Source organism: Salmo salar, unplaced genomic scaffold (assembly GCF_965601325.2).
Source record: "Salmo salar unplaced genomic scaffold, fSalSal1 ptg001228l, whole genome shotgun sequence".
Taxonomy (NCBI): Eukaryota; Metazoa; Chordata; class Actinopteri; order Salmoniformes; family Salmonidae; genus Salmo; species Salmo salar.
Window position 1 is genome coordinate 16,388 of NW_027675656.1, and position 26,499 is coordinate 42,886.

At 43.7% G+C, this 26,499-nt stretch overlaps 1 protein-coding gene and 1 long non-coding RNA gene across 3 annotated transcripts; both read left to right on the forward strand.

The window, feature by feature from the left end:
- The first annotated feature begins 5,047 nt into the window (after positions 1-5,047).
- Positions 5,048-26,499, forward strand: LOC145850240 (nucleoporin SEH1). The gene is made up of 9 exons (XM_082972740.1): positions 5,048-5,277; positions 5,624-5,674; positions 5,888-6,034; positions 6,223-6,434; positions 7,882-7,980; positions 8,369-8,509; positions 8,855-9,009; positions 21,769-21,922; positions 25,500-26,499. Exons 1-9 carry the CDS (start codon positions 5,167-5,169, stop codon positions 25,732-25,734), a joined length of 1,305 nt encoding a protein of 434 aa, XP_082828866.1. The 5' UTR covers positions 5,048-5,166; the 3' UTR covers positions 25,735-26,499.
- Positions 9,262-16,597, forward strand: LOC145877403 (uncharacterized). Of its 2 annotated transcripts, none has more exons than XR_014391689.1 (3): positions 9,262-14,262; positions 14,311-15,846; positions 16,257-16,597. It is a non-coding gene; the product is annotated as an uncharacterized LOC145877403 (long non-coding RNA). The 2 variants fall into 2 exon arrangements; XR_014391690.1 differs by having other exon boundaries at positions 16,457-16,597.

Below are 26,499 nucleotides of genomic sequence, written 5' to 3' on the forward strand. Positions count from 1 at the left end.
ATTGATCCATCTGATTGGACTACAGAAAGACAGGGAGGGTATTGATCCATCTGATTGGACTACAGAAAGACAGGGAGGGTATTGATCCATCTGATTGGACTACAGAAAGACAGGGAGGGTATTGATCCATCTGATTGGACTACAGAAAGACAGGGAGGGTATTGATCCATCTGATTGGACTACAGAAAGACAGGGAGGGTGTTGATCCATCTGATTGGACTACAGAAAGACAGGGAGGGTATTGATCCATCTGATTGGACTACAGAAAGACAGGGAGGGTGTTGATACATCTGATTGGACTACAGAAAGACAGGGAGGGTATTGATCCATCTGATTGGACTACAGAAAGACACGGAGGGTGTTAATCCATCTGATTGGTTTAAAAGACGTCTGGATACTGTGTAACAGGATGTTGTGGCCATATACACAGATGGTTCAAAAGATCCAAGGACAGGAAGTACTGGGTCAGCGTTTTATAGAGCAGGAATATGAGGTGAAAGTCAGGAAACGTATTCCAGATCATCTGGCTGTATATATACGGCAGAGCTGACGGCCATACTGTTGGCCTTGCAGTGGGTGGAGGAAGTCAGGAAACGTATTCCAGATCATCTGGCTGTATATATACGGCAGAGCTGACGGCCATACTGTTGGCCTTGCAGTGGGTGGAGGAAGTCAGGAAACGTATTCCAGATCATCTGGCTGTATATATACGGCAGAGCTGATGGCCATACTGTTGGCCTTGCAGTGGGTGGAGGAAGTTAAGCCAGAAAGAGTGGTTATTTGCTCTGATTCATGGGCAGTGTTAATGAGTTTCCCGTCCTTTATATCACGTAGCAGACAAGACCTGCTTTATCAGGTGCTACAAACCCATGGCAGGAGAAAACAAATGGGTATACAGATAATATTTACATGGGTCCCAGCTCATGGAGGAGTGGAGGGGAACGAGGCAGTTAATGTACTGGGTCAACAAGCACTAAGTAGTGGGGATGTACTGGTTAAACAAGCACTAAGTAGTGGGGATGTTGATGTACTGGTTAAACAAGCACTAAGTAGTGGGGATGTTGATGTACTGGTTAAACAAGCACTAAGTAGTGGGGATGTTGATGTACTGGGTAAACAAGCACTAAGTAGTGGGGATGTTGATGTACTGGGTCAACAAGCACTAAGTAGTGGGGATGTACTGGTTAAACAAGCACTAAGTAGTGGGGGATGTTGATGTACTGGATAAACAAGCACTAAGTAGTGGGGATGTTGATGTACTGGTTAAACAAGCACTAAGTAGTGGAGATGTACTGGTTAAACAAGCACTAAGTAGTGGGGGATGTTGATGTACTGGTTAAACAAGCACTAAGTAGTGGGGATGTTGATGTACTGGGTCAACAAGCACTAAGTAGTGGGGATGTACTGGTTAAACAAGCACTAAGTAGTGGGGATGTACTGGATAAACAAGCACTAAGTAGTGGGGATGTTGATGTACTGGATAAACAAGCACTAAGTAGTGGGGATGTTGATGTACTGGTTAAACAAGCACTAAGTAGTGGGGATGTTGATGTACTGGTTAAACAAGCACTAAGTAGTGGGGATGTTGATGTACTGGTTAAACAAGCACTAAGTAGTGGGGGATGTTGATGTACTGGTTAAACAAGCACTAAGTAGTGGGGATGTTGATGTACTGGTTAAACAAGCACTAAGTAGTGGGGATGTTGATGTACTGGTTAAACAAGCACTTAGTAGTGGGGATGTTGATGTACTGGTTAAACAAGCACTTAGTAGTGGGGATGTTGATGTACTGGTTAAACAAGCACTTAGTAGTGGGGATGTTGATGTACTGGTTAAACAAGCACTAAGTAGTGGGGATGTTGATGTACTGGTTAAACAAGCACTAAGTAGTGGGGATGTTGATAAACAAGCACTAAGTAGTGGGGATGTTGATGTACTGGTTAAACAAGCACTAAGTAGTGGGGATGTTGATAAACAAGCACTAAGTAGTGGGGATGTTGATGTACTGGTTAAACAAGCACTAAGTAGTGGGGATGTTGATGTACTGGGTCAACAAGCACTAAGTAGTGGGGATGTTGATGTACTGGTTAAACAAGCACTAAGTAGTGGGGATGTTGATAAACAAGCACTAAGTAGTGGGGATGATGATGTACTGGTTAAACAAGCACTAAGTAGTGGGGATGTTGATGTACTGGTTAAACAAGCACTAAGTAGTGGGGATGTTGATAAACAAGCACTAAGTAGTGGGGATGTTGATGTACTGGTTAAACAAGCACTAAGTAGTGGGGATGTTGATGTACTGGGTCAACAAGCACTTAGTAGTGGGGATGTTGATGTACTGGTTAAACAAGCACTAAGTAGTGGGGATGTTGATGTACTGGTTAAACAAGCACTAAGTAGTGGGGATGATGATAAACAAGCACTAAGTAGTGGGGATGTTGATGTACTGGGTAAACAAGCACTTAGTAGTGGGGGATGTTGATGTACTGGTTAAACAAGCACTAAGTAGTGGGGATGTTGATGTACTGGGTCAACAAGCACTTAGTAGTGGGGATGATGATAAACAAGCACTAACTAGTGGGGATGTTGATGTACTGGGTAAACAAGCACTAAGTAGTGGGGATGATGATAAACAAGCACTAAGTAGTGGGGATGTTGATGTACTGGTTAAACAAGCACTAAGTAGTGGGGATGTTGATGTACTGGTTAAACAAGCACTAAGTAGTGGGGATGATGATAAACAAGCACTAAGTAGTGGGGATGATGATAAACAAGCACTAAGTAGTGGGGGATGTTGATAAACAAGCACTAAGTAGTGGGGATGTTGATGTACTGGTTAAACAAGCACTAAGTAGTGGGGATGTTGATGTACTGGTTAAACAAGCACTAAGTAGTGGGGATGTTGATGTACTGGGTAAACAAGCACTTAGTAGTGGGGATGTTGATGTACTGGTTAAACAAGCACTAAGTAGCGGGGATGTTGATGTACTGGTTAAACAAGCACTAAGTAGTGGGGATGTTGATGTACTGGTTAAACAAGCACTAAGTAGTGGGGATGTTGATGTACTGGTTAAACAAGCACTAAGTAGTGGGGATGTTGATGTACTGGTTAAACAAGCACTAAGTAGTGGGGATGTACTGGTTAAACAAGCACTAAGTAGTGGGGATGTTGATGTACTGGATAAACAAGCACTAAGTAGTGGGGATGTACTGGTTAAACAAGCACTAAGTAGTGGGGATGTTGATGTACTGGTTAAACAAGCACTAAGTAGTGGGGATGTACTGGTTAAACCAGCACTAAGTAGTGGGGATGTTGATGTACTGGATAAACAAGCACTTAGTAGTGGGGGATGTTGATGTACTGGTTAAACAAGCACTAAGTAGTGGGGATGTTGATGTACTGGTTAAACAAGCACTAAGTAGTGGGGATGTACTGGTTAAACAAGCACTAAGTAGTGGGGATGTTGATGTACTGGTTAAACAAGCACTAAGTAGTGGGGATGTGTGACTGGTCGCACGGGGGGTGGATAAACAAGCCGGGGGGGGGACGGTCAAGCCTAGGTGGGGGATGTTGATGTACTGGTTAAACAAGCACTAAGTAGTGGGGATGTTGATGTACTGGATAAACAAGCACTAAGTAGTGGGGATGTACTGGTTAAACAAGCACTAAGTAGTGGGGATGTTGATGTACTGGTTAAACAAGCACTAAGTAGTGGGGATGTTGATGTACTGGCTAAACAAGCACTAAGTAGTGGGGATGTGATGTACTGGGGCAATAAATTGCAATGTCCGTACTGTGAGACGCCTAAGACAGCGCTACAGGGAGACAGGACGGACGGCTGATCATCCACGTAGTGGCAGACCACGTGTAACAACACCTGCACAGGATCGATACATCCGAATATCACACCTGCGGGACAGGTACAGGATGGCAACAACAACTGCCCGAGTTACACCAGGAACACACAATCCCTCCATCAGTGCTCAGACTGTCCGCAATAGGCTGAGAGAGGCTGGACTGAGGGCTTGTAGGCCTGTTGTAAGGCAGTTCCTCACCAGACATTACCGGCAATAACGTCGCCTATGGGCACAAACCCACCGTCGCTGGACCAGACAGGACTGGCAAAAAGTGCTCTTCACTGACGAGTCGCGGTTTTGTCTCACCAGAGGTGATGGTCGGATTCGCGTTTATCGTCAAAGGAATGAGCGTTACACCGAGGCCTGTACTCTGGAGCGGGATTGATTTGGAGGTGGAGGGTCCGTCATGGTCTGGGGTGGTGTGTCACAGCATCATCGGACTGAGCTTGTTGTCATTGCAGGCAATCTCAACGCTGTGCGTTACAGGGAAGACATCCTCCTCCCTCATGTGGTACCCTTCCTGCAGGCTCATCCTGACATGCCCCTCCAGCATGACAATGCCACCAGCCATACTGATCGTTCTGTGCGTGATTTCCTGCAAGACCGGAATATCAGTGTTCTGCCATGGCCAGCGAAGAGCCCGGATCTCAATCCCAACATGTCTGGGACCTGTTGGATCGGAGGGTGAGGGCTAGGGCCATTCCCCCCAGAAATGTCCGGGAACTTGCAGGTGCCTTGGTGGAAGAGTGGGGTAACATCTCACAGCAAGAACTCGCAAATCTGGTGCAGTCCATGAGGAGGAGATGCACTGCAGTTCTTAATGCAGCTGGTGGCCACACCAGATACTGACTGTTACTTTTGATTTTGACCCCCCCCCTTTGTTCAGGGACACATTATTCAATTTCTGTTAGTCACATGTCTGTGGAACTTGTTCAGTTTATGTCTCAGTTGTTGAATCTTGTTATATTCATACAAATATTTACACATGTTCAGTTTGCTTAAAATAAACTTCTTATTTTTTTGTTGATGTGTTTTAGTTGTATTGATGATTAGGTTTTTTATGGTTTTAAATTAGTACTAAAGACTGGCACCCATAACCAGCGAAATATATTTAAGATTGTACATTAATTTAGCGTAGCTACACTCTCTTTGATTGAATCGAGCAAATATAAATGTTTTTTACGCCTCTTTGTGGTCACCATGTGAAGCTGCTGGCGCCGAGACTGGGAGCCGCGGCCACATGACAGCAGCATCCGTTCTGGAGAAGGGGAGGCTCGGTGGAGGAACCAATTTACCTACTAAATTAATATGTTTGTGGCTCGTAGCATTGCAGCAGATCACAAAGATCTAATCCACGATGTTTCCTACGATTTTCACGGCCGGAGAATGGCAACTTGTTCAAGTGACCAAAGTGTCAAGGTAAAAAAAACAAAAAACTAGTGAGCTAAGCTAGCTAGCTAGCTAGTAGCAGGTTAGCTTGCTAGCTAACGCTTTACCTTATTGATTTTGAACTAAACAGCTAATTCAGCAAACAAATGAACTGCAGCTATAGCTAGTTTACTTGATTACTATTACCCACTTTTAGAGAAGTAATTCACTGACAATATTTGCCGTTTTAAAACAGTTAAGCTAGCTAACGTTAACTAAGCTAGCCAGCTAAGCCATGCAGCTAGCTTGCTATGCTAGCTAGGATGTCAACAAAACGCCCAGACTTGTAACCACAGCTTGTTTTAGTGAACTATTGTCAATGTTCTGCATCCTTCAGGTTTGGGACAAGACTGAAAGTGGGGAGTGGCACTGCACTGCCAGCTGGAAGGCAAGTCTGTTTTATTTCTTACATGCCAAGATTTAAAAGTGTGTTTAAAAAAAAAAAAAAAAGTATTTGCTTTGAATTGTAGCTAGCTACAAGACCTAGCTGTAGCTAGCTCTTCTCCCTTTTTTTGAAAGGTCTTTTTTATTTTTTTTTTGCTTATTCAATTGTGAAATGGTCTGTAGAATGAAGGTTTTGTTATTTGACTCGTCTTTGCAGACACACAGCGGGTCAGTATGGAGGGTGACATGGGCCCACCCTGAGTTTGGACAGGTACTGGCCTCTTGCTCCTTTGACCGAACAGCCGCTGTGTGGGAGGAGATAGTTGGGGAGTCTAACGACAAACAGAGAGGGCAAAGCCACTGGGTAAGACTCCTGGACATTCAGCTACGAGCCTCGTCCCGCATATATTTGTATCGTCCTTAACGATCTTGTACCAGGCTATAATCCAGCCGCTTCTGTCAGGTGATTCTTTACCCAAGTTATTGGGTCAAAGAGACATGTGTCCTTAGGTGTGCCAGTATCCGGAAACGAATTTGTCATTCTGTTTTTAGATAAAGAGGACGACTCTGGTGGACAGCAGGACGTCGGTGACGGACGTGAAGTTCGCTCCTAAACACATGGGTCTGATGCTGACAACGTGCTCGGCGGACGGGGTTGTGAGGATCTACGAGGCTCCGGACGTGATGAACCTCAGCCAGTGGTCCCTGCAGCACGAGATCTCCTGTAAACTCAGCTGCTCCTGTATCTCCTGGAATCCTTCCAGGTCAGCTCCCTCTGAGTCCGTAGATGTAGGCCCAATTCACTCCAGGTGAACCTCAGCCAGTGGTCCCTGCAGCACGAGATCTCCTGTAAACTCAATGTCCAATGAACTGAAATGTGACTTCTGCTTTGATGAACCAATGGCATTTTACATTTTAGTAATTTTAGCAGACGCTCTTATCCAGAGCGACTTACAGTACTGAATGCATACATTTCATCCTTTTTTTTTCTTCTCCGTACTGGTCCCCCGTGGGAATCGAACCCACAACCCTGGCGTAAGCAAACACCATGCTCTACCAACTGAGCCACAGGTGAAACCAGTCAGTGATTTTAAGAGTAATATCATTTTATTTGTCAATTGTACACAACGTCCAATGAACTGAAATGTGACTTCTGCTTTGATGAACCAATGGCATTTACGTTTTACATTTTAGTCATTTAGCAGACGCTCTTATCCAGAGCGACTTAAAGTAGTGAATGCATACATTTCATACATTGCATTTCATGCATATTTTTTTTTTATATATTTTTTTTTAATGTGGGGGTACTGGCCCCCCGTGGGAATCGAACCCACAACCCTGGCGTTGCAAACACCATGCTCTACCAACTGAGCCACAGGGAAGGCAATGGCAGTGTTGCTGATTGTACACGGCACACGCTGTAACACCCCTGTGTCACGTTCTCTATAGCATTGGGTATTCAACTCTTACCTGACCAGGTCCGGAGCCTGCTGCTTATCTGTTCTACCCGATAAGGAATTGCACGTACCTGGTGTCCCCGGTCTAAATTAGAGGGGGAAAAATGCAGTGACACTGGCTTCGAGGTTCCAGAGTTGAGCTTGAGGGCTGTAGAGTTTCTCGAGATGTTACTCGAGTTGTTCCACTGCTGTGAAAATGCATTTGGAGCTCTCCTTCAGCTGCCTAGTTTAATAACTGTATCCTTCAGCTGTAGATACTAAAGGACTATTGTATTGTTACCTAGTTTAATAACTGTCGATCAGCAGCTGTAGATACTAAAGGACTATTGTATTGATGCCTAGTTTAATAACTGTCTCTCCTTCAGCTGTAGATACTAAAGGACTATTGTATTGTTACCTAGTTTAATAACTGTCTCTCCTTCAGCTGTACATACTAAAGGGCTATTGTATTGATGCCTAGTTTAATAACTGTCGATCAGCAGCTGTAGATACTAAAGGACTATTGTATTGTTACCTAGTTTAATAACTGTCGATCAGCAGCTGTAGATACTAAAGGACTATTGTATTGTTACCTAGTTTAATAACTGTCTATCCTTCAGCTGTAGATACTAAAGGACTATTGTATTGATGCCTATTAGCATGTTACCTAGTTTAATAACTGTCTCTCCTTCAGCTGTAGATACTAAAGGACTATTGTATTGATGCCTATTAGCATGTTACCTAGTTTAATAACTGTCTATCATTGTCTCCTTAGCTCTCGCGCCCACCCTCCCATGATAGCAGTGGGAAGTGATGACAGCAACGTGATGTACGGTGGAAAGGTTCAGATCTACGAGTACAATGAAAACACTAGGTCAGTCCTATTACCTGGCTATTACATTATTAGTACAATGAAAACACTAGGTCAGTCCTATTACCTGGCTATTACATTGTCAGTACAATGAAAACACTAGGTCAGTCCTATTACCTGGCTATTACATTATTAGTACAATGAAAACACTAGGTCAGTCCTATTACCTGGCTATTACATTATACAGGTGTAGCAGATGGGTACATGAACCCCCAGGTCCCCCTGGGAGAAATAAAGCTATTCTATTGTCTATTGTATTACGTCGTAGTTGATGTACGCTCCAGTATTATTAAATTCTCGACATTTAGTTCACTTTACCAACATCGCACCGTCACGTTGTTAGAGATTCCTCTACTTTTTAAGAGGGAAATTCTCTCTCGTCTTCGATCAGGAAATATGCGAAAGCAGAGACATTGATGACCGTGACTGATGCGGTGCACGACATAGCCTTCTCCCCGAACCTGGGGCGGTCCTTCCACGTGCTCGCCATAGCAACCAAGGACGTTCGCATCTTTAAGTTGGTTCCTTTACGGTGAGTGTATAAATGTTGATTTAATTTATTTAATTAATTTTTTTACACTTTTTACTGTTTTCTGACTTATAGGAGTACATATTGAGTTTTCTAATATATATTAGCTGTATATAACTCAATATGTACTCCTATAAGTCAGAAAACATTAGTAAAAAGTGTAAACAGGTCAGTATATGGGCTGTGATCTATTACTTAGACAATGCAGCAAGTTTAAATATATATATATATATATAGTTAAACTTGCTGTATTGTCTAAGTAATAGATCACAGCCCATTCTGAGCTTGTACAGTCTCCATATATTACACTGACCTGTTCTGCATATCTCTCTCTCTCTCGTCTGACAGCAAGGAGAGCAGCTCAACAGGCCCCACTAAATTTGAGGTTCAGATCGTGGCCCAGTTTGACAACCACAACTCCCAGGTGTGGAGAGTCTCCTGGAACATCACCAGCACTTTGCTGGCCTCCTCAGGAGACGACGGCTGTGTTCGACTCTGGAAAGGTGATGGGTTAGGGTATATATAGTATAGTATAGTATAGACTGAACAGGCTGTGTCCCACTATGGAAAGGTGATGGGTTAGGGTATATATAGTATAGTATAGTATAGTATAGACTGAACAGGCTGTGTCCCACTATGGAAAGGTGATATATCTAGTATAGACTGAACAGGCTCTGGGAAGGTGATATATCTAGTATAGACTGAACAGGCTGTGGGAAGGTGATATATCTAGTATAGACTGAACAGCTGGATATATCTAGTATAGACTGAACAGGCTGTGGGAAGGTGATATATCTAGTATAGACTGAACAGGCTGTATCCCACTCTGGGAAGGTGATATATCTAGTATAGACTGAACAGGCTCTGGGAAGGTGATATATCTAGTATAGACTGAACAGGCTGTGGGAAGGTGATATATCTAGTATAGACTGAACAGGCTGTATCCCACTATGGGAAGGTGATATATCTAGTATAGACTGAACAGGCTGTGGGAAGGTGATATATCTAGTATAGACTGAACAGGCTGTGTCCCACTATGGGAAGGTGATATATCTAGTATAGACTGAACAGGCTGTATCCCACTCTGGGAAGGTGATATATCTAGTATAGACTGAACAGGCTGTGGGAAGGTGATATATCTAGTATAGACTGAACAGGCTGTGGGAAGGTGATATATCTAGTATAGACTGAACAGGCTCTGGGAAGGTGATATATCTAGTATAGACTGAACAGGCTGTATCCCACTATGGGAAGGTGATATATCTAGTATAGACTGAACAGGCTGTGTCCCACTCTGGGAAGGTGATATATCTAGTATAGACTGAACAGGCTATGGGAAGGTGATATATCTAGTATAGACTGAACAGGCTGTATCCCACTATGGGAAGGTGATATATCTAGTATAGACTGAACAGGCTGTGGGAAGGTGATATATCTAGTATAGACTGAACAGGCTGTGGGAAGGTGATATATCTAGTATAGACTGAACAGGCTCTGGGAAGGTGATATATCTAGTATAGACTGAACAGGCTGTGGGAAGGTGATATATCTAGTATAGACTGAACAGGCTGTATCCCACTCTGGGAAGGTGATATATCTAGTATAGACTGAACAGGCTCTGGGAAGGTGATATATCTAGTATAGACTGAACAGGCTGTGGGAAGGTGATATATCTAGTATAGACTGAACAGGCTGTATCCCACTATGGGAAGGTGATATATCTAGTATAGACTGAACAGGCTGTGGGAAGGTGATATATCTAGTATAGACTGAACAGGCTGTATCCCACTCTGGGAAGGTGATATATCTAGTATAGACTGAACAGGCTCTGGGAAGGTGATATATCTAGTATAGACTGAACAGGCTCTGGGAAGGTGATATATCTAGTGTAGACTGAACAGGCTCTGGGAAGGTGATATATCTAGTATAGACTGAACAGGCTGTGGGAAGGTGATATATCTAGTATAGACTGAACAGGCTGTGTCCCACTCTGGGAAGGTGATATATCTAGTATAGACTGAACAGGCTGTGGGAAGGTGATATATCTAGTATAGACTGAACAGGCTGTGGGAAGGTGATATATCTAGTATAGACTGAACAGGCTGTATCCCACTCTGGGAAGGTGATATATCTAGTATAGACTGAACAGGCTGTGTCCCACTCTGGGAAGGTGATATATCTAGTATAGACTGAACAGGCTGTGTCCCACTATGGGAAGGTGATATATCTAGTATAGACTGAACAGGCTGTATCCCACTATGGGAAGGTGATATATCTAGTATAGACTGAACAGGCTGTGGGAAGGTGATATATCTAGTATAGACTGAACAGGCTGTATCCCACTCTGGGAAGGTGATATATCTAGTATAGACTGAACAGGCTGTGGGAAGGTGATATATCTAGTATAGACTGAACAGGCTCTGGGAAGGTGATATATCTAGTATAGACTGAACAGGCTCTGGGAAGGTGATATATCTAGTATAGACTGAACAGGCTGTATCCCACTCTGGGAAGGTGATATATCTAGTATAGACTGAACAGGCTCTGGGAAGGTGATATATCTAGTATAGACTGAACAGGCTGTGGGAAGGTGATATATCTAGTATAGACTGAACAGGCTGTGTCCCACTATGGGAAGGTGATATATCTAGTATAGACTGAACAGGCTGTGGGAAGGTGATATATCTAGTATAGACTGAACAGGCTGTGGGAAGGTGATATATCTAGTATAGACTGAACAGGCTGTGGGAAGGTGATATATCTAGTATAGACTGAACAGGCTGTATCCCACTCTGGGAAGGTGATATATCTAGTATAGACTGAACAGGCTGTGGGAAGGTGATATATCTAGTATAGACTGAACAGGCTGTGTCCCACTATGGGAAGGTGATATATCTAGTATAGACTGAACAGGCTGTATCCCACTCTGGGAAGGTGATATATCTAGTATAGACTGAACAGGCTGTGGGAAGGTGATATATCTAGTATAGACTGAACAGGCTGTGTCCCACTCTGGGAAGGTGATATATCTAGTATAGACTGAACAGGCTGTGGGAAGGTGATATATCTAGTATAGACTGAACAGGCTGTGGGAAGGTGATATATCTAGTATAGACTGAACAGGCTGTGGGAAGGTGATATATCTAGTATAGACTGAACAGGCTGTGGGAAGGTGATATATCTAGTATAGACTGAACAGGCTGTGGGAAGGTGATATATCTAGTATAGACTGAACAGGCTGTGGGAAGGTGATATATCTAGTATAGACTGAACAGGCTCTGGGAAGGTGATATATCTAGTATAGACTGAACAGGCTGTATCCCACTATGGGAAGGTGATATATCTAGTATAGACTGAACAGGCTCTGGGAAGGTGATATATCTAGTATAGACTGAACAGGCTCTGGGAAGGTGATATATCTAGTATAGACTGAACAGGCTGTGGGAAGGTGATATATCTAGTATAGACTGAACAGGCTGTATCCCACTCTGGGAAGGTGATATATCTAGTATAGACTGAACAGGCTGTGGGAAGGTGATATATCTAGTATAGACTGAACAGGCTGTGTCCCACTCTGGGAAGGTGATATATCTAGTATAGACTGAACAGGCTGTATCCCACTCTGGGAAGGTGATATATCTAGTATAGACTGAACAGGCTGTGGGAAGGTGATATATCTAGTATAGACTGAACAGGCTCTGGGAAGGTGATATATCTAGTATAGACTGAACAGGCTGTATCCCACTATGGGAAGGTGATATATCTAGTATAGACTGAACAGGCTCTGGGAAGGTGATATATCTAGTATAGACTGAACAGGCTGTGTCCCACTCTGGGAAGGTGATATATCTAGTATAGACTGAACAGGCTCTGGGAAGGTGATATATCTAGTATAGACTGAACAGGCTCTGGGAAGGTGATATATCTAGTATAGACTGAACAGGCTCTGGGAAGGTGATATATCTAGTATAGACTGAACAGGCTCTGGGAAGGTGATATATCTAGTATAGACTGAACAGGCTGTGGGAAGGTGATATATCTAGTATAGACTGAACAGGCTGTGGGAAGGTGATATATCTAGTATAGACTGAACAGGCTGTGTCCCACTCTGGGAAGGTGATATATCTAGTATAGACTGAACAGGCTCTGGGAAGGTGATATATCTAGTATAGACTGAACAGGCTCTGGGAAGGTGATATATCTAGTATAGACTGAACAGGCTGTGGGAAGGTGATATATCTAGTATAGACTGAACAGGCTGTGGGAAGGTGATATATCTAGTATAGACTGAACAGGCTGTGGGAAGGTGATATATCTAGTATAGACTGAACAGGCTGTGGGAAGGTGATATATCTAGTATAGACTGAACAGGCTGTATCCCACTCTGGGAAGGTGATATATCTAGTATAGACTGAACAGGCTCTGGGAAGGTGATATATCTAGTATAGACTGAACAGGCTGTGTCCCACTCTGGGAAGGTGATATATCTAGTATAGACTGAACAGGCTGTATCCCACTCTGGGAAGGTGATATATCTAGTATAGACTGAACAGGCTGTGGGAAGGTGATATATCTAGTATAGACTGAACAGGCTGTGTCCCACTATGGGAAGGTGATATATCTAGTATAGACTGAACAGGCTCTGGGAAGGTGATATATCTAGTATAGACTGAACAGGCTGTGTCCCACTCTGGGAAGGTGATATATCTAGTATAGACTGAACAGGCTGTATCCCACTTTGGGAAGGTGATATATCTAGTATAGACTGAACAGGCTGTGGGAAGGTGATATATCTAGTATAGACTGAACAGGCTGTGGGAAGGTGATATATCTAGTATAGACTGAACAGGCTGTGTCCCACTCTGGGAAGGTGATATATCTAGTATAGACTGAACAGGCTGTGGGAAGGTGATATATCTAGTATAGACTGAACAGGCTGTGTCCCACTATGGGAAGGTGATATATCTAGTATAGACTGAACAGGCTCTGGGAAGGTGATATATCTAGTATAGACTGAACAGGCTCTGGGAAGGTGATATATCTAGTATAGACTGAACAGGCTGTGGGAAGGTGATATATCTAGTATAGACTGAACAGGCTGTGTCCCACTCTGGGAAGGTGATATATCTAGTATAGACTGAACAGGCTGTGGGAAGGTGATATATCTAGTATAGACTGAACAGGCTGTGTCCCACTATGGGAAGGTGATATATCTAGTATAGACTGAACAGGCTGTGGGAAGGTGATATATCTAGTATAGACTGAACAGGCTGTGGGAAGGTGATATATCTAGTATAGACTGAACAGGCTGTATCCCACTATGGGAAGGTGATATATCTAGTATAGACTGAACAGGCTGTGGGAAGGTGATATATCTAGTATAGACTGAACAGGCTCTGGGAAGGTGATATATCTAGTATAGACTGAACAGGCTCTGGGAAGGTGATATATCTAGTATAGACTGAACAGGCTGTGGGAAGGTGATATATCTAGTATAGACTGAACAGGCTGTGGGAAGGTGATATATCTAGTATAGACTGAACAGGCTGTGGGAAGGTGATATATCTAGTATAGACTGAACAGGCTGTGGGAAGGTGATATATCTAGTATAGACTGAACAGGCTGTGGGAAGGTGATATATCTAGTATAGACTGAACAGGCTGTGGGAAGGTGATATATCTAGTATAGACTGAACAGGCTCTGGGAAGGTGATATATCTAGTGTAGACTGAACAGGCTGTGTCCCACTCTGGGAAGGTGATATATCTAGTATAGACTGAACAGGCTGTATCCCACTTTGGGAAGGTGATATATCTAGTATAGACTGAACAGGCTGTGTCCCACTCTGGGAAGGTGATATATCTAGTATAGACTGAACAGGCTGTGGGAAGGTGATATATCTAGTATAGACTGAACAGGCTCTGGGAAGGTGATATATCTAGTATAGACTGAACAGGCTGTGGGAAGGTGATATATCTAGTATAGACTGAACAGGCTCTGGGAAGGTGATATATCTAGTATAGACTGAACAGGCTGTGGGAAGGTGATATATCTAGTATAGACTGAACAGGCTGTATCCCACTCTGGGAAGGTGATATATCTAGTATAGACTGAACAGGCTGTGGGAAGGTGATATATCTAGTATAGACTGAACAGGCTGTGTCCCACTATGGGAAGGTGATATATCTAGTATAGACTGAACAGGCTGTGGGAAGGTGATATATCTAGTATAGACTGAACAGGCTGTGTCCCACTATGGGAAGGTGATATATCTAGTATAGACTGAACAGGCTGTGGGAAGGTGATATATCTAGTATAGACTGAACAGGCTGTGGGAAGGTGATATATCTAGTATAGACTGAACAGGCTGTATCCCACTCTGGGAAGGTGATATATCTAGTGTAGACTGAACAGGCTGTATCCCACTATGGGAAGGTGATATATCTAGTATAGACTGAACAGGCTGTGGGAAGGTGATATATCTAGTATAGACTGAACAGGCTCTGGGAAGGTGATATATCTAGTATAGACTGAACAGGCTGTGTCCCACTCTGGGAAGGTGATATATCTAGTATAGACTGAACAGGCTGTGTCCCACTATGGGAAGGTGATATATCTAGTATAGACTGAACAGGCTGTATCCCACTCTGGGAAGGTGATATATCTAGTATAGACTGAACAGGCTATGGGAAGGTGATATATCTAGTATAGACTGAACAGGCTGTGGGAAGGTGATATATCTAGTATAGACTGAACAGGCTATGGGAAGGTGATATATCTAGTATAGACTGAACAGGCTGTGGGAAGGTGATATATCTAGTATAGACTGAACAGGCTCTGGGAAGGTGATATATCTAGTATAGACTGAACAGGCTGTGGGAAGGTGATATATCTAGTATAGACTGAACAGGCTGTATCCCACTCTGGGAAGGTGATATATCTAGTATAGACTGAACAGGCTGTGGGAAGGTGATATATCTAGTATAGACTGAACAGGCTGTGGGAAGGTGATATATCTAGTATAGACTGAACAGGCTGTGGGAAGGTGATATATCTAGTATAGACTGAACAGGCTGTATCCCACTCTGGGAAGGTGATATATCTAGTATAGACTGAACAGGCTCTGGGAAGGTGATATATCTAGTATAGACTGAACAGGCTGTGTCCCACTCTGGGAAGGTGATATATCTAGTATAGACTGAACAGGCTGTGGGAAGGTGATATATCTAGTATAGACTGAACAGGCTGTGGGAAGGTGATATATCTAGTATAGACTGAACAGGCTGTGGGAAGGTGATATATCTAGTATAGACTGAACAGGCTGTATCCCACTCTGGGAAGGTGATATATCTAGTATAGACTGAACAGGCTGTGTCCCACTATGGGAAGGTGATATATCTAGTATAGACTGAACAGGCTGTGGGAAGGTGATATATCTAGTATAGACTGAACAGGCTGTGTCCCACTATGGGAAGGTGATATATCTAGTATAGACTGAACAGGCTGTGGGAAGGTGATATATCTAGTATAGACTGAACAGGCTGTATCCCACTATGGGAAGGTGATATATCTAGTATAGACTGAACAGGCTGTGGGAAGGTGATATATCTAGTATAGACTGAACAGGCTGTGGGAAGGTGATATATCTAGTATAGACTGAACAGGCTGTGGGAAGGTGATATATCTAGTATAGACTGAACAGGCTGTGGGAAGGTGATATATCTAGTATAGACTGAACAGGCTGTGGGAAGGTGATATATCTAGTATAGACTGAACAGGCTGTGGGAAGGTGATATATCTAGTATAGACTGAACAGGCTCTGGGAAGGTGATATATCTAGTATAGACTGAACAGGCTCTGGGAAGGTGATATATCTAGTATAGACTGAACAGGCTCTGGGAAGGTGATATATCTAGTGTAGACTGAACAGGCTGTGTCCCACTCTGGGAAGGTGATATATCTAGTATAGACTGAACAGGCTGTGGGAAGGTGATATATCTAGTATAGACTGAACAGGCTGTGGGAAGGTGATATATCTAGTATAGACTGAACAGGCTCTGGGAAGGTGATATATCTAGTGTAGACTGAACAGGCTGTGTCCCACTCTGGGAAGGTGATATATCTAGTATAGACTGAACAGGCTGTGTCCCACTATGGGAAGGTGATATATCTAGTATAGACTGAACAGGCTGTATCCCACTCTGGGAAGGTGATATATCTAGTATAGACTGAACAGGCTATGGGAAGGTGATATATCTAGTATAGACTGAACAGGCTGTGGGAAGGTGATATATCTAGTATAGACTGAACAGGCTATGGGAAGGTGATATATCTAGTATAGACTGAACAGGCTGTGGGAAGGTGATATATCTAGTATAGACTGAACAGGCTCTGGGAAGGTGATATATCTAGTATAGACTGAACAGGCTGTGGGAAGGTGATATATCTAGTATAGACTGAACAGGCTGTATCCCACTCTGGGAAGGTGATATATCTAGTATAGACTGAACAGGCTGTATCCCACTCTGGGAAGGTGATATATCTAGTATAGACTGAACAGGCTGTGGGAAGGTGATATATCTAGTATAGACTGAACAGGCTGTGGGAAGGTGATATATCTAGTATAGACTGAACAGGCTGTGGGAAGGTGATATATCTAGTATAGACTGAACAGGCTGTGGGAAGGTGATATATCTAGTATAGACTGAACAGGCTGTGGGAAGGTGATATATCTAGTATAGACTGAACAGGCTGTGGGAAGGTGATATATCTAGTATAGACTGAACAGGCTGTATCCCACTCTGGGAAGGTGATATATCTAGTATAGACTGAACAGGCTGTGTCCCACTATGGGAAGGTGATATATCTAGTATAGACTGAACAGGCTGTGGGAAGGTGATATATCTAGTATAGACTGAACAGGCTGTGTCCCACTATGGGAAGGTGATATATCTAGTATAGACTGAACAGGCTGTGGGAAGGTGATATATCTAGTATAGACTGAACAGGCTGTATCCCACTATGGGAAGGTGATATATCTAGTATAGACTGAACAGGCTGTGGGAAGGTGATATATCTAGTATAGACTGAACAGGCTGTGGGAAGGTGATATATCTAGTATAGACTGAACAGGCTGTGGGAAGGTGATATATCTAGTATAGACTGAACAGGCTGTGGGAAGGTGATATATCTAGTATAGACTGAACAGGCTGTGGGAAGGTGATATATCTAGTATAGACTGAACAGGCTGTGGGAAGGTGATATATCTAGTATAGACTGAACAGGCTCTGGGAAGGTGATATATCTAGTATAGACTGAACAGGCTCTGGGAAGGTGATATATCTAGTATAGACTGAACAGGCTCTGGGAAGGTGATATATCTAGTGTAGACTGAACAGGCTGTGTCCCACTCTGGGAAGGTGATATATCTAGTATAGACTGAACAGGCTGTGGGAAGGTGATATATCTAGTATAGACTGAACAGGCTGTGGGAAGGTGATATATCTAGTATAGACTGAACAGGCTCTGGGAAGGTGATATATCTAGTGTAGACTGAACAGGCTGTGTCCCACTCTGGGAAGGTGATATATCTAGTATAGACTGAACAGGCTGTATCCCACTTTGGGAAGGTGATATATCTAGTATAGACTGAACAGGCTGTGTCCCACTATGGGAAGGTGATATATCTAGTATAGACTGAACAGGCTGTGTCCCACTCTGGGAAGGTGATATATCTAGTATAGACTGAACAGGCTCTGGGAAGGTGATATATCTAGTATAGACTGAACAGGCTATGGGAAGGTGATATATCTAGTATAGACTGAACAGGCTGTGGGAAGGTGATATATCTAGTATAGACTGAACAGGCTGTGGGAAGGTGATATATCTAGTATAGACTGAACAGGCTCTGGGAAGGTGATATATCTAGTATAGACTGAACAGGCTGTGGGAAGGTGATATATCTAGTATAGACTGAACAGGCTGTGGGAAGGTGATATATCTAGTATAGACTGAACAGGCTGTGGGAAGGTGATATATCTAGTATAGACTGAACAGGCTGTGTCCCACTCTGGGAAGGTGATATATCTAGTATAGACTGAACAGGCTGTGGGAAGGTGATATATCTAGTATAGACTGAACAGGCTCTGGGAAGGTGATATATCTAGTATAGACTGAACAGGCTGTGGGAAGGTGATATATCTAGTATAGACTGAACAGGCTCTGGGAAGGTGATATATCTAGTATAGACTGAACAGGCTGTGGGAAGGTGATATATCTAGTATAGACTGAACAGGCTGTGTCCCACTATGGGAAGGTGATATATCTAGTATAGACTGAACAGGCTGTGGGAAGGTGATATATCTAGTATAGACTGAACAGGCTGTGTCCCACTATGGGAAGGTGATATATCTAGTATAGACTGAACAGGCTGTGGGAAGGTGATATATCTAGTATAGACTGAACAGGCTGTGGGAAGGTGATATATCTAGTATAGACTGAACAGGCTGTATCCCACTCTGGGAAGGTGATATATCTAGTGTAGACTGAACAGGCTGTATCCCACTATGGGAAGGTGATATATCTAGTATAGACTGAACAGGCTGTGGGAAGGTGATATATCTAGTATAGACTGAACAGGCTCTGGGAAGGTGATATATCTAGTATAGACTGAACAGGCTGTGTCCCACTCTGGGAAGGTGATATATCTAGTATAGACTGAACAGGCTGTGTCCCACTATGGGAAGGTGATATATCTAGTATAGACTGAACAGGCTGTATCCCACTCTGGGAAGGTGATATATCTAGTATAGACTGAACAGGCTATGGGAAGGTGATATATCTAGTATAGACTGAACAGGCTGTGGGAAGGTGATATATCTAGTATAGACTGAACAGGCTATGGGAAGGTGATATATCTAGTATAGACTGAACAGGCTGTGGGAAGGTGATATATCTAGTATAGACTGAACAGGCTCTGGGAAGGTGATATATCTAGTATAGACTGAACAGGCTGTGGGAAGGTGATATATCTAGTATAGACTGAACAGGCTGTATCCCACTCTGGGAAGGTGATATATCTAGTATAGACTGAACAGGCTGTATCCCACTCTGGGAAGGTGATATATCTAGTATAGACTGAACAGGCTGTGGGAAGGTGATATATCTAGTATAGACTGAACAGGCTGTGGGAAGGTGATATATCTAGTATAGACTGAACAGGCTGTGGGAAGGTGATATATCTAGTATAGACTGAACAGGCTGTATCCCACTCTGGGAAGGTGATATATCTAGTATAGACTGAACAGGCTCTGGGAAGGTGATATATCTAGTATAGACTGAACAGGCTGTGTCCCACTCTGGGAAGGTGATATATCTAGTATAGACTGAACAGGCTGTGGGAAGGTGATATATCTAGTATAGACTGAACAGGCTGTGGGAAGGTGATATATCTAGTATAGACTGAACAGGCTGTGGGAAGGTGATATATCTAGTATAGACTGAACAGGCTGTATCCCACTCTGGGAAGGTGATATATCTAGTATAGACTGAACAGGCTGTGTCCCACTATGGGAAGGTGATATATCTAGTATAGACTGAACAGGCTGTGGGAAGGTGATATATCTAGTATAGACTGAACAGGCTGTGTCCCACTATGGGAAGGTGATATATCTAGTATAGACTGAACAGGCTGTGGGAAGGTGATATATCTAGTATAGACTGAACAGGCTGTATCCCACTATGGGAAGGTGATATATCTAGTATAGACTGAACAGGCTGTGGGAAGGTGATATATCTAGTATAGACTGAACAGGCTGTGGGAAGGTGATATATCTAGTATAGACTGAACAGGCTGTGGGAAGGTGATATATCTAGTATAGACTGAACAGGCTGTGGGAAGGTGATATATCTAGTATAGACTGAACAGGCTGTGGGAAGGTGATATATCTAGTATAGACTGAACAGGCTGTGGGAAGGTGATATATCTAGTATAGACTGAACAGGCTCTGGGAAGGTGATATATCTAGTATAGACTGAACAGGCTCTGGGAAGGTGATATATCTAGTGTAGACTGAACAGGCTGTGTCCCACTCTGGGAAGGTGATATATCTAGTATAGACTGAACAGGCTGTGGGAAGGTGATATATCTAGTATAGACTGAACAGGCTGTGGGAAGGTGATATATCTAGTATAGACTGAACAGGCTGTGGGAAGGTGATATATCTAGTATAGACTGAACAGGCTGTATCCCACTCTGGGAAGGTGATATATCTAGTATAGACTGAACAGGCTGTGGGAAGGTGATATATCTAGTATAGACTGAACAGGCTGTATCCCACTCTGGGAAGGTGATATATCTAGTATAGACTGAACAGGCTGTATCCCACTCTGGGATCTTAAAGATGTACTATGGAGAAATCGCTCCATCATTTACTGGTTGCTAAAAATTGTAAAAGTTTTTGATTAATTTCTGTTTGTGCCAAAAGCAACTATAGTGTAATAATTGTACTGTGAAATATTGTCCATAACCATAGTGTATTTTTAGCTGTTTGAAGCTGGTGTACAAAAGTAAAAGACACAAAAATCAAATTCAAGACCGGGTAGCATAGAAAATAACAGATCTATAACTTATATTTCTATGTGTATTTGGTCAGGTCGCCCAAAAAGTTACATATTGCAGCTTAAAGCACTCAATGGATGATGTAGTGCACAAGAAGCAGAATGGATGACGTAGTGCACAAAAAAAAACAGAATGGATGACGTAGTGCACAAAAAACAGAATGGATGACGTAGTGCACAAAAAAACAGAATGGATGACGTAGTGCACAAAAAAAAACAGAATGGATGACGTAGTGCACAAAAAAAAACAGAATGGATGACGTAGTGCACAAAAAAACAGAATGGATGACGTAGTGCACAAAAAACAAAATGGATGACATGGTGCACAAGAAACAGAATGGATGACGTAGTGCACAGAACCAGGGACCTGTTTCAGCCTTTTCAAAACTTCAGGCTAAAATGTTACAAATGTTTGCGAGGGCATCTTTTAAACGACTGAACTAGTTGTATTATGTCATTCTACGCTGCAGCGGCGACCACTAGAGTTATCCAGGCAGCACCAACAGGTTCGGGACCAGGCTTTTAAAGTCTATCCGGTCATTTTTAAAGTCCGTGGTTTAGCTGAAATGAAAACAGAAGTGGCTGTGTAAAAATTCCCCCCGCACATTTACACTGTCTCATTGGTTCCCATCTTCTGGTCCCCAGCCAACTATATGGACAACTGGAAGTGTACAGGCATCCTGAAGGGAGACGGAAGTCCGGTTAACGGGTCGTCAGGACAACCCGGTGCCATGAATAACATGGTGGGGTCGACTGTCCAGACCTCCCAGAATGCACTGAACGGCTCTGCCGCAGGAAGGTAGGAGGCCGCGCTCGCTGTCGGCCCGGGCCAGAGCTGGCGACTGACTGCTTTGCTCTCTCTGGGCCTGACTGACCCTGCAGCGCTGACCCACCCCTCCCCCCTTCCCCTCCCTGGGTCAACTGATCACATCTGGCCCTGTGTGTTGCACTCATGCAAAGAGCTTGGCTTGTGGCCCAGACCCGGCAGGCCAGACCCGGCAGGCCAGACCCGGCAGGCCAGACCCGGCAGGCCAGACCCCAGCACGTAGGCCTGTTGCTCCCTGTGGTAGACCTGTGTGCTCGTCATAAAAGGAGTGTTTGGGAGGAGGGGTTTTTTTTGCTACCGTTTTTTAATGTTAGTTCAACAGCAGACTGATGGTTTGGTTTGTACAATAATTGTTAGTGATTTTATTTGTTGACACAATTTTATGTTGATGGAACATTGAATGTTATTTTGAAGAATATAGGTTTTTTTTACATTTTAGATGAGTTTAAAATTACAGATGAATCTGTCGTCCTCACATAATGCCACAGAATATGTCATATTTTCAATACATTTACACACCAGGGCCAAACCTACAGGCTTACTAAATTGAATAATTTACTCTTTTGATTTCATCTTATAATAGCATGTATAGAATGTGTGGAGGACATATTGATAAATAATAAATTTCATCTTTTCAATACGTTTTTATTTATTTTTTATTTTACCAAAAAAGTTGCCAAAATCTTTGCATGGTGGAGGAATGTCTGGAATATAATCTGGTAATAATCCCTATTAACCTGCTGGTAATCTGCAATTAATCTGAATGAAATAATGACTGAAGGCTGGTATACATGCTACAGCTTTATTAACACACACGGTTAATATTACTGAGTTTATATTCAATATTCCACCTGGTACTGTACACCAATATTCAGTTACATTAAACTCTCCTAGTACTGTACACCAATATTCAGTTACATTATACTCTCCTGGTACTGTACACCAAATATTCAGTTACATTATACTCTCTCTCCTAGTACTGTACTTCAATATTCAGTTATATTATACTCTCTCTCCTAGTACTGTACTTCAATATTCAGTTACATTATACTCTCTCTCCTAGTACTGTACATCAATATTCAGTTATATTATACTCTCTCTCCTAGTACTGTACTTCAATATTCAGTTACATTATACTCTCCTAGTACTGTACTTCAATATTCAGTTACATTATACTCTCCTAGTACTGTACTTCAATATTCAGTTACATTATACTCTCCTAGTACTGTACACCAATATTCAGTTACATTATACTCTCCTAGTACTGTACTTCAATATTCAGTTACATTATACTCTCTCTCCTAGTACTGTACATCAATATTCAGTTACATTATACTCTCTCCTAGTACTGTACTTCAATATTCAGTTACATTATACTCTCCTAGTACTGTACACCAATATTCAGTTACATTATACTCTCTCTCCTAGTACTGTACTTCAATATTCAGTTACATTATACTCTCTCACCTAGTACTGTACTTCAATATTCAGTTACATTATACTCTCTCTCCTGGTACTGTACACCAATATTCAGTTACATTAAACTCTCCTAGTACTGTACATCAATATTCAGTTACATTATACTCTCTCTCCTAGTACTGTATATTGGTTCATAAGAAAAGCCAAATGATCCCTCCCTTGAGGTGACTATTCTGCGTTAATTAAAATCCCCTCCGTTCTGAAAAGCCTCTGCTAACCTGTTGCATTGTATGGCGTTATGTTTCTCTGGTTTTTAATGGCAAACGTTTTTTCTGTACTCTTGTCAATCTTGATAAAATGCATCGGAATTGTGATTTTGTTCATGACTGTGTGTATGTACAATTTCATTCAGAAAATCTAATTTTTTAAATTAAATAGTTTGCTTGCATATTATTATTGTCCCATTTCAATAAGGACTCATCCCTGTGTGGTCTATTGGACGTGAAGGATGCTGCTTGTTGCACACAGGAACGGCCAGAGGATCCCCTTTAGCCCTCGCCTGCGGAGTCCGACTGGCCCCAGAAGACACTCCACCAGCCTGCATGCTGTTAATCTAGAGCCCGTTTGACTGGCGAGCAGCCTGGTGACCCTGAACGGACCAGGAGGCCACTGCTTCAGAAATACTGGCTTTATTTTTTAGATCAAATTTAAATTGTATTAGTCTTCTGTCTGTTCTGCTGAATACAGCAGGTGTAGTAGACCTTCAGTTGAGAACAAGTCCTTTATTTAACCAGGTAGGCTAGTTGAGAACAAGTTCTCATTTACAACTGCGACCTGGCCAAGATAAAGCAAAGCAGTTCGACACATACAACAACACAGAGTTACACATGGAATAAACAATAAACAAGCCAATAACACAATAGAAAAAAAGAAAGTCTATATACAGTGTGTGCAAATGGCATGAGGAGGTAAGGCAATAAATAGGCCATAGTAGCGAAGTAATTACAATTTAGCAGATTAACACTGGAGTGATAGATGAGCAGATGATGATGTGCAAGTAGAGATACCGGGGTGCAACGGAGCAGAAATAAAAACAATATGGGGATGAGGTAGTTGGATGGGCTGTTTACAGATGGACTATGTACAGCTGCAGCGATCGGTTAGCTGCTCAGATAGCTGATGTTTAAAGTTAGTGAGGGAAATGTAACGTGTCTGTTAGTTCTGCTGAATACAGTGTCTTCTGCACTTCCTCTTTCCCTTCCCGTTTCCTGTTCACGTCCCCCCCCTCTTCCTGTTCTTTACAGCTGCCGTAGCCTGTTCACGTCCCCCCCTCTTCCTGTTCTTTACAGCTGCCGTAGCCTGTTCACGTCCCCCCCCCTCTTCCTGTTCTTTACAGCTGCCGTAGCCTGTTCACGTCCCCCCCCTCTTCCTGTTCTTTACAGCTGCCGTTTCCTGTTCACGTCCCCCCCCTCTTCCTGTTCTTTACAGCTGCCGTAGCCTGTTCACGTCCCCCCCCTCTTCCTGTTCTTTACAGCTGCCGTAGCCTGTTCACGTCCCCCCCCTCTTCCTGTTCTTTACAGCTGCCGTAGCCTGTTCACGTCCCCCCCCCTCTTCCTGTTCTTTACAGCTGCCGTAGCCTGTTCACGTCCCCCCCCTCTTCCTGTTCTTTACAGCTGCCGTTTCCTGTTCACGTCCCCCCCCTCTTCCTGTTCTTTACAGCTGCCGTAGCCTGTTCACGTCCCCCCCCTCTTCCTGTTCTTTACAGCTGCCGTAGCCTGTTCACGTCCCCCCCTCTTCCTGTTCTTTACAGCTGCCGTAGCCTGTTCACGTCCCCCCCCTCTTCCTGTTCTTTACAGCTGCCGTAGCCTGTTCACGTCCCCCCCTCTTCCTGTTCTTTACAGCTGCCGTAGCCTGTTCACGTCCCCCCCCCTCTTCCTGTTCTTTACAGCTGCCGTAGCCTGTTGACGTCCCCCCCCCTCTTCCTGTTCTTTACAGCTGCCGTAGCCTGTTCACGTCCCCCCCCCTCTTTCCTATTTTAATTCACTTCTCATTTCTCTGTTTTTGTTTATTTCTTTGTATCCCATTGTTGTCTTGTTTCCTGTCTGTTTCCTGTTCCTGTCTGTGATTTCAGGTATTTCTTCCCTCCTCTGGATGCCCCCAGGGCAGGGTCCAGGTACGGCCACCTGCTGCCCCCCCCTTCTCTGATAGAGCACTCTGATGCCCAGTCCAGCGCCCCCTGGTTCCCCCACAGCCAGCTGCCCCAGTCCCCCCTGGCCATCCATGGCCAGCCCCCCCAATCCCCTCTGTCCCTGCACAGACTGTACTCACACTCTAGAGCCCTCAACACCCTGCCTGAACACGACTGACCCTCTAGAGCCCTCAACACCCTGCCTGAACACGGCTGACCCTCTAGAGCCCTCAACACCCTGCCTGAACACCCTGCCTGAACACTGCTGATCCTCTAAAGCCCTCAACACCCTGCCTGAACACCCTGCCTGAACACGGCTGATCCTCCAGAGCCCTCAACACCCTGCCTGAACACGGCTGATCCTCCAGAGCGCTCAACACCCTGCCTGAACACGGCTGATCCTCTAGAGCCCTCAACACCCAGCCTGAACACCCTGCCTGAACACGGCTGATCCTCCAGAGCCCTCAACACCCTGCCTGAACACGGCTGATCCTCTAGAGCCCTCAACACCCTGCCTCAACGCCCTGCCTGAACACGGCTGACACTCTAGAGCCCTCAACACCCTGCCTCAACGCCCTGCCTGAACACGGCTGATCCTCCAGAGCCCTCAACACCCTGCCTGAACACCCTGCCTGAACACGGCTGATCCTCTAGAGCCCTCAACACCCTGCCTGAACACGGCTGACTGGGGTGGTACTCTGCTTCTTAGTGACTAATCAAAATAAGACCATCCCCTCTCCCAGAACAGTTTGGTTGGTGCATAAAACCAGGTGAATCTTGATAAGCAAAAATGTAATGATTTCTTAGACATTTTGTTTACGATAGTGCCTCCATAATATAAACAGCCCTAGTGCTGACTGACAATTCTCCTCCCCGGCAGTCTGCCTCCCCGGCAGTCTGCCTCCCCGGCAGTCTGCCCCCCCTGGCAGTCTGCCCCCCCTGG

Excerpts from the sequence above, each read along its gene's own strand:
- LOC145850240 (XM_082972740.1), top strand. The coding sequence starts at position 5,167 with ATGTTTGTGGCTCGTAGCATTGCAGCAGATCACAAAGATCTAATCCAC. Across the intron at positions 5,675-5,887 it reads ACTGCACTGCCAGCTGGAAG|ACACACAGCGGGTCAGTATG; the intron begins GCAAGTCTGTTT and ends TCGTCTTTGCAG. Across the intron at positions 21,923-25,499 it reads AACGGCTCTGCCGCAGGAAG|GTATTTCTTCCCTCCTCTGG; the intron begins GTAGGAGGCCGC and ends CTGTGATTTCAG.